Source organism: Adiantum capillus-veneris, chromosome 3, assembly GCF_014529385.1.
Source record: "Adiantum capillus-veneris isolate H3 chromosome 3, ASM1452938v2, whole genome shotgun sequence".
NCBI lineage: Eukaryota > Viridiplantae > Streptophyta > Polypodiopsida > Polypodiales > Pteridaceae > Adiantum > Adiantum capillus-veneris.
The window spans coordinates 128,208,165-128,217,643 of NC_140933.1; the positions used below are offsets into that span (position 1 = coordinate 128,208,165).

A 9,479-nucleotide genomic window follows, 5' to 3' on the forward strand; every position below is an offset into this window, starting at 1 on the left:
AAGAGTTGCTAGTAGCATCCATCCCAAATTTAGAGATGGAAAGATTGTGAAATGGAGATCACGATTAGCAAGGGAGTTTCATAGCAAGATTGAAGTGGGTAGAACCATGGCAGCAGAGTTGGTGCGAGAGATCATTGTGGTTTGCAATGAAACACATGTTTTCTATGTTAATATTGTGGGGTCAAGTGCAAAGGGAGTGACATACTCTGCGACAATGTCAGATTTTCCTAGATGTACTTGCGAGGATTTTCAAAACCGGGAAAGCAAGCGCCTTGTGTATATGCCATGTAAGCACATTTACTTCATATTTCTGCAAGTACTTGGCCTTGACCTTCATGCTCATGAGTTCATGCATCAGGCGGCTTTAACGAAATTGGAGTTAGTCCAAGCACTTGGAGGTTTACGGGTGCTGATGCAGCCTTAAAAGCTTGTGGACCTTGCTATGGTTTTATAGAAGTAGTTTTTTTGGTGATATGTGCTTATGGCTATTAACTTTTGCCCCAAATATTCTAGTGCGGCAGTATTTTTTTTGTTGAACTCTCCATTTTGATATGTAGATGCAATACACATTTTTGGTTAATTTCAATGTTGATGGAAGGTTGTTGGCATGTGTTAGAGATAGAACAATTTAAAATGATTTCTATAGGTTAAGAAACTAAGTAGGGAGTATCTCTAACAAACAAAAATCCAAGATATTGTGGTGTGTTGTTGACTCTGCCTACATGACCAAACCAAGTGTGCCTCTCTCTCATCCTGCACCTCCTTATATTACCATCAAGCAGTTACAACCATAACATGTCTGACCACACTAGGTGGCCGGACTCTACCTACACAACCACACACCACAATATATACAACTAATATATTGCACAAAGATATATAAAAAGATTGTAAGTTTTGCAAAGTTTATGGTTTGCGTAATTTTGTATTACAAGGATATCAAAAAAAAGTTTGCGGTTTTCGTAATTTTGTATTACAAGGATATCAAAAAAAAGTTTATGGTTTGCGTAATTTTGTATTGCAACTAATATATTGCACAAGGATATCAAAAAAATTTGTATTACAAGGATATCAAAAAAAGTTTTATGGTTTGCGTAATTTTGTTTTACAACTAATATATTGCACAAGGATATCAAAAACAATTATTAGTTTTGCTCGGTTTATGGTTTGCTCGCTTTTATTGGCTCGAATTTTGGGATTCCTCATTGAACACTTATAGGTGAGCCATGAACTTCAAATCAACCTTCCTTTCCACTAATAAACTAACATAAAGGACAAAGATGAGGTGGGAATCTCCTAAATGTTTATCTTGGTGTTTCTAAACACCACACTTTTTTGAGATACTCTCAATTCATTCATTACTCTTTTGAAATCCTAGAGTTCTAAAGGAATTTTCATAGCTCAAACTAGACAAAATTACTAATATTTCAAGAAACCTTTGAAAAAATAAGACTTGAATAATTCCCATTTTTTCTAAATATGTTTTATTAGCTTAAGGTTAACTTCCTTGTTTGTCTGATTGATATATTTATTCCATTGATGCAACACTATACACAAATTTTGTCCGTGTCACAAAAAAGAGTACATTTGTTGATATTGAAGCATTTCATTTGTAGCAAACGATGTGGCTAATGACCATGCTAAACTAGCAAATTTGGATTTACAAATCACACTAGTTGTTCAAGAGCCCACGCGCATTGAAGTGATTTTGAGCCAAATATACAACACTCACAAAGCAACTCACATATCACTATACAGTAGGCTTACTTGAATAAAACTTCCATTATGGTATTCCATTATATTATGTTTCCTTGAGTGACGCTAAGAAAAGTATGCAATGCCATTGTATTATGAATGTAATGGAATTTGCCTATTCAATTTGAGAATAGCGGAATTTAATGAGAGTACTTTCAAGAAATGATTTTGTGAGCATAGCGGGTAGACATAATTGAAGATAGCAACATAATCATAGCAATTAGTTAACTTGGCATAGAAAATACTTTTGCAAGAGAGAGAGTTTAAAGAACATGACAACAATTGAGGACCGGATTTAGGTGGAGCCGGTCCCCCCTCCAATAGGCATTTGTATTATGATTTCTCCCATAAAGAGAGACTTGTTACAATACAGTCTTTGTGTTCCTTGTGACCTAGGTGATGCCATGAAGATGGAAGGCTTCATGCACCACAAACATAACATAAACTTGAAGAAAGCTTTAACTATCCCAAGCCTCAGTCCCAAGACCTCAAACACCTTCGAAGGTGGAGAGAGCTAGCAGGGAATGAGGGTAGGGAAGAGGAAGAAGAAACATTTCGTAGGAGAAAGAATTAGTTCCTCACTTATCATACTCTTGTTGCTAGCATACATAATAGCATAGTAATGAAGAAGAAGGAGATGGCAAGCCTAAGCATTGAAGCATGGCTCTTGGTTGGATTTGCACTCCATAGCCAAGAGTGTTGGTGTAGGCTCTCAACCTCTACTTGCTTGGAGAGGGAGCTCTTGCACTTTGCATATCACACAATGAGAGTGCTTGTGAGTGTGTGTGGGTGAGTATACCCCCTAGGCACCCCCCTAGCTTGCTTGGGTCGACCCCCCCTTGTAGCTCATGCCTGAAGCTCATTGGACCCCTCCAGGCCTAGCCAATCACAAGCAGGAGCCACTACAAGCAACATGGGTAGCCTTGGGACAAGTGTCCCCCTTTCCCCTTTGAGAGAGAGGACTTGATAAATGCTAAAACAATTAGATAATTCATGTAATTTATCATTGGACCCCTTTGAAGCCTAGCCAATAGGCTTCAAGCAACACATGAAGGTAACATGGGTAGGGGCCTGACATGTGTCCTTGCTGCCTCTTCAAGATGGGCTTCCCTTGTGTGTGTGTGAGTGGGTGTTCTCTCTCTAGGCCCTAGGAAAAGGGCTCGCCCCCCCTCTTGTAGGAATGCTTTTGACTTTTAGGTGATCAAGCACCTTACTCACCAAGCATGACAAAGCACTTGAACTAGGGGGGGTTCCCACAAGCATCTCAGGCAAGCTTCTCAAGGCACCTCAAGTACTTTAATCATGCAGCAAGTCAAGCACCTCAAGCATGGAGCCAGTCAAGCACCTCAAGCATCTTAATCAAGCACCTCAAGCATGAAAAACACCTCAAGCATGACAAGCACCTCAAGCAGGACAAGCACCTCGAGCTTGGGCCGGGTTCCCACCTCAAGCTCAGCCCTAGCTTACTTAAGGTCAAAAGGACTTTTACACACATTTATTGGAGGTCTTCAATGAAGCTAACCCTAAGGTCTTATGCTCTCCCTTTTACACACATTTATAGACCATCTCCCTTTTGGGCCCCTTTACATTGGCCCCGTGTTGAGATAGATCTAAAAGCACATACCTATATCTTAACACTTGTTCCCGTTTATTCTCCCACATTAAGTGATCAATTTAATATGAGAAAATCATTTGGGTTAGTTAGATATTAGATTTTATGACAATGAACCTTAAAATATTGCTCCTCTCCATTGAGCTTGCTCAATTCAGGGGTCATATTTTGGATATAGCACCAGAACATCAAATAATACAAGGCAAACACACATTCATACAACCCCCACTCTCCCACTATGTAGACGTGGTGCTTGACACCCTTTTACTTGAACATTTAAGAGTGTGCGGCTCTCATAATTCAAGTCTATAAAACATGCATAGCTCCAGTAATTCTTGATCGGCCTCCGGTGCATCCCTTGGCATAAGAACAACCTCCATCAACCATATATATCCACTTGAATTTTCAAGTCGTCACCATCGTCCTTGAAATCCGTAAAACCAGCTAGTCCACCCAACTCTTGGACAGCCTCAGCTACATAATCTAGCCTAAGTGCAACCTCCATCAACAACGTGGCAAATGTCCCTAAAGATAGAGCACTTGCACTCTTCACAATTCTCACTCTATGCCCCAAAAGAGGATCCCTTGCAAAATGAACTTGATCTCTGGGCCTCAAAGGCCAAGTGTATGTCCGTTTCAAACAGTCCGACTCTTCCCAATCCTTAGAACGTGTCTCGTCTTCTAGACACGCTTCCTCGTCCCGAAAGAGTAGGTAAGAGCGGTAGTGAAGGCTCTCTTGTAGCCGCTGAATTGCATTCTCAACACCTTTGAGAAGCGTTGCAGGATCGCCATTCTCCATGTCTTCTATTTGCTTTCCTAGTTTTCTCAAAAGGGATGCACACTCCACACCAACTGCATGGATTTCGTCATGGAACAATTTGCGCGCCGTCAAGGGAGCCTGAATGCCTGACTGCAAGCACGCGTGTAAGGCAACAACCGAGTACGTGCAATGGCGCAATACAGCGCCGACTTTCACATAAAGATGCCAAGGATACTTCACCACTTTGAATCGGCCATGAGGAGGCTCCCAGCTTGCAAATCCAGCCAGAGACTCTTCTTTGCTTGCAGACATGAGGGTTGGCCTGTATCTCTTGTAGAAGGGATCCTCCACAATCTTTTCCATGAATGCCTTTGACGGCAGACGTTCCAGGATCGACCCTTGGAGGTACTCATTCACGCACACTTCAAGGGAATCTGCGACGCTGAAGAAGTTGGTGACGAGGGAATGGTGGAGTTGGCTGCCTGCCCAGCAGGGCAGGACGAAGACATTGACGGAGATGCCGATGGAGGCGCCCAGCAAAATGACCCAGAAGCGATTGATGGCGGTGGCGAGCGGGTCTGCGTCCCCGCGGTACTCGGCCACCATGATGAGGCTGAACGTCAAGAGGAAGGTGCGAAACCCAAACTCGTACGACTTGAGGCTCGGCCATAGCTGGGCGAAGGTCACCACCCCACCAATGATGAAAAGAGTAAATCCCACCAGAATTGGATGAGCGACCCCTGAGGCGATCTTCTCGGCCAATTCACCCACCACAATGGCCAGCAGCCCTGCCAGAAGAGTTCCCACTCCTCTGTTCAGCCCCTTGCTCAACGTCGCGCCTATGGTGAATTCGAAGACGACAATGACGGTCATGATCGCCCACACAGCATGGCTTCCAAGCTGGGCATAGGACGCATGCACCAACACCAGCAGGAAGGCCAACACCAGAGCCACTCCCATTTTCAAAGCATGGATTGTCTTCGCCGCATCCTTCAACACTACATTCTGCACCACGCTGCGCAGGGAGGATGCGGCCAAAGCAGCTTGACTCGTCATCCATTTCCCCATGCAGCCAATGCAGCGGAAAAAGGCAACAGAGTTCGTTTGTTCGTCATGGACAAAGATCGACGAGTTGCTGTCATAGTGCTCCAGAAGTGGTGCTTCGGCAAGCTGCGTGTCAATAATATTGCAATTAGTTACAGGTTCAATATCATGTGTCGCGGTTGCCATAGCTGGGTATAAGAGGCAAAATCACGTTGATTTGTCTTAACGGACGTGGGGTTTCCCTTGTGCAAGGTGGTTGAGTTTTATACCCAAAGTGCTTTCAGCGGCTTTCATTTGCTGCTTTTTTGTGGATCAAGAGCTTTCGTGGAAAGTGCGCTCTAAAAGCAAAACGAGTGTGAGGGACTGCTTTTTTTGTGGCATTTAACCCGTCTGAGAGTTGGAAATGTGAGCTACCCTTGAAAAAATACACTAATTTGTCAATAAAATCATGAAAACTTGGGTGCCCATCAAGAATCCACCCTCTTGGAGTAGTACACTCTCTCTCTCTCTCTCTCTCTCTCTCTCCCTCCCAAAGAGGCAACTGAAGCCTCTCCTATGAAAGAGACCACACAATACGTGATGGCCATGCGTAAGCTACATTACACCTCTGCACCATTGGTGGTAGATTAAATTGTGGTTTCATATAACAAACCATGGCAAGGTACATTACACCTCTACTCCATTTTCATATGACAAACCATGGCAAGGTACTATAAAAATTCATTGTCTCTAGATCCTTAACTGTGAGTATTCATGTCTATTGCTCTGTTATTAAGCTTTCGTTACGTTCATGATGATCAAGTGTAGTCAAGTGTAAGTCACATTGTCATAATAACTAATATCTAATTCTCCTAAATGATTTTCTCAAGTTAAACTAATCATTTAATATGGGGAAGTACCAAGGGAGAAAAAGCTAGAATATTGGTAAGGCTAGCAGACTGGTCTCGGTAGGGATCTAAAGGAGGGAAAATAGGGATCCAAAGGGGGACAGTCTGCAAAAGAGCAATGTGTGTGAATGGTGCTATAAAGACCCACTCTCCCAAGCTCCCTTTACACAAAGGGCATAGTGGACACATGTGAGGTTCCTAGCCCAGTTGCCCCCAATCCCCATTCAAATCTTATTGGATGGCCATAGAGGTGGACCAATGAGAATTAGGCTAGAGCAAATTTAGTGTAATTAATTTAAAGACACTTGATAAAAGAACCAATAAAGTCTGACAGGCAATGGTTGTCTAGACTACGAGCAAAATGGTGAAGCTCCACGAATGGGAAAAGCTTTAAGAGCTTCCATCATGCAGCAGTTTTTGGCCACCGATGCCAAAGACAAAGTACTCACGGAATGGTGAAGCTTGAAGCTCTCTCCCTACGAATCTATTCACAAATATGTAGACAAGTTTTGGGATTTACATCTCAAAGCCACTGTCCTCAAAAAGATGGATTTTGGAGAGCAAAAACAACAATTTTGTGCAGGTTTAACTGAGGATATGGTGGAGTATGTCAACTCCCAAACGCCACACACAGTACTTGCGGTCATACACCATACCACGGTGGCTTCATGAATCAACTTCCAACAAGGGGCTAAGAGAAATCTTAAGCCCACGGAAAACAAGGACCATAACGAGCCTAAGGGGAAGGACAATGTCCAAAAGGCAACGCCAACAACAACAAAGCTAAGGAGAAGGGAGTTTATAAAGGCAAAACTAAACTCTCTTCTAAAGAGCTAGAGCGTTATCGAAAAGATAACCGTTGTTTCAAGTGCGGGGAGCAAGGGCATGCCTATCGTGCTTGCCCCCACAAGAATACTCATAATGAGCCTCGCTAGAGCTACCTTGGTCGAAATTCAAGAAGAGGATACTCATCACATAGGATTTCCTCTATGCCATGCTTGGGGAAAGGTAAGATAACATGATGCTTTTATTCTCTTTGACCCTAGTTCTACTCACAATTCCATATCCACAAAGTTGGCCAACAAGCTAGGCATCCAAGCCTATGAGATGGGAGATGTCCTACCTACTACCGATGGTGCTATCAAGGGGCAAGAAGCCTCAGTCACTCCCTTAATTGGGAAATTGAGGCTCCATGTCCAAAGCTATGTGGACAAGGAGTATTTCTTTATCTCTCCTCTCAAGCACGAGGATGTAATCCTAGGGGCACCATGGTTTGATCACATGGCTGCCAATGTTAAATTCCGTGAAAGGCAGATCTACTTTAGGTTCAGGGAAAAAGATATGCACATAGATGCTAAGGAGTTGGGTAGTACCATACCTTTTGTACATAACAAAGCTTTCAATAAGTCAATAAAGAGCTCTATTTTCGTGTACATATTTTTGTCAAGATATGTAAAAATAACTTATCAAGATAAGTTAAGTCAAATTAAGCATAAAAATTTCTCTTCAACACTTCTCTTCTCATTTTTGGAAGGGCAACCTTGAGAGTAAGAAGTGGAAGAAGCTTGTGAAAGCCAAAGCTAATCCTCTTTTACATGCACCTCTCTCTCTCCAAGAGAATCCATGTCCATAACCATAATCAAACTTATAATTACACGCTCCCTCTCCTCTCTCCTAACCTTCAAGATTTTCATAGCTTGAGTCTATCTTATCCTTTCATTCCAAGTAGGTCCATTGGTGGTCTTCCAGTGAAGCAAAGAGGGAGAGATAAGACTACACCGCTAAGCTTCTCCGATAATTTCCAAAGCAAGAAGAAGACTCTATCAGACACACACCAAGGTAAGTTTGCTCATCATCTTCATGCTATTGCATGTACCTTAAACAATTGGGTTACTTTTACTTCATACTTAAGCTCTCAAGTTCACTGGGCAAAATTTCCTCTTACTTTAAAGAACAACTTTTTTTTTGGTTAACTAACAACATTAATAGCCATTAACTAGGATGTTATTTCAAGTTTCTTTAGATTATCAAATTAATATGGCATAGACAAAGTAGAAAGCACTGGAACCAACTTTATTTTTGGGAAGATTCATTATAGTTTCTCCAAAATGAAATGCTCTCATGAAAGGTTCACAAATGTTTTCTTGATTATACATTCAAGTTAAGTGAGAAAATAGCATCTAAAAAAGTATGTGTGTAAGGTTTTGTTTAGTAATGCAATTAATTTAATATCTAATTTTCTCGAGAAGAAGTTGAGTTTTGAAGTGTACATTAGCATAATCAAAAAAAGTTCTTTAAGAAAGAGGATTCCCATTCCAAATAAGGTCATTCCCTCCCTTCTCTCTTGTCAATTGGAAAATGCAAATCTTTAAGCCTCTCCTAGCTACATGAGTAATCCTCTCCACGGTAGAAGAGGTAAGCCTAAACCCCATATTAATAAAATTTTGTTAATCATTCATACTTCCTTCCACGAGATTTTTTCACTACACGAGTATATCCACTCTTAGGAATTTCACAAGTTTACTCTTACACTACCATTCATTAAAGGGTTCTACTCTTGCATAAACCATCGTAGAGTCTTGCATAATCAATCAAAAGAAGTTTTAAGATTAATTGCCTCAAGATTGCAAGTTGTTGTATTCTAAAGTTTATTGTTTACAACTCACGGTTCCTACCAAAACAAAGTTCATTGGAGATAAGCATATGCAATGTTCGTTTCAAGTTTTTCTATTTTCAAGTTTGTTGTAAGATTACAAAAGGGGGGAGTAAGGAGATAATAACTTCATGGAAGTGACGACCGTGTTGCTAGAACATAAAACTCCCATCACTTCCATGGAGATTCCCCACAGATGGCAATTGATGCAACAAAAACAAATGGGATTCGCCCAAGATGGGGTTAACTTGAAACTTATGTCCAGACAAAACCTTAAATTCCCAAGAGACTTGTTGTATTTCTTAAGGTCTTATTTGAGCTGAAATTAAAAGAAATTAGAAACTAGGAGATTATAACTCAATAAATCTAATTTAGATTTCAACTAGGATTAAAAACTTCCGCTACTTTGCTCTGGTTGATTACAATTTAGTAGCCCAAGGGATAATGGGGAGAGCCAAGCTAGAATGACCATCAAAAAACATGGTGGAAGCTCAATTGTTAATCTCGCCACGTAGCAGAGGTGACCCAGAGTTGGGATGAGTTAAAGCATCATCTGAAGGAATGATATCTTTCCCTAGACTACTCCACCACTAAGATGAATATGTTTCCATCTTGCAAGCTGGGGAACTGGTCCGTCGAAGCTTACTAAGAGCAGTTTGTTTGGTTTTCATGATATTCTTCTCTCATGACAAAGGAACAAAAGCTAAGTCGCTTCATCCTTGGACTTAGAGGAGATTTGGCTCCCAAAGTAGAGTCCCTTCGACCTGC

The 9,479-nt window shown here is 41.5% G+C and overlaps 1 protein-coding gene across 1 annotated transcript; it reads right to left on the reverse strand.

Moving 5' to 3' along the window:
- Window positions 1–3,506: 3,506 nt before the first annotated feature.
- LOC147461690 (aluminum-activated malate transporter 9-like) lies at window positions 3,507–5,515 on the reverse strand. The gene has a single exon (XM_086501558.1). It carries the CDS (start codon window positions 5,355–5,357, stop codon window positions 3,747–3,749), a length of 1,611 nt encoding a protein of 536 aa, XP_086357684.1. The 5' UTR covers window positions 5,358–5,515; the 3' UTR covers window positions 3,507–3,746.
- Window positions 5,516–9,479: the final 3,964 nt, after the last annotated feature.

Bases quoted from the DNA above. Each gene is read 5' to 3' on its own strand.
- LOC147461690 (XM_086501558.1), bottom strand. From the start codon at position 5,357: ATGGCAACCGCGACACATGATATTGAACCTGTAACTAATTGCAATATT.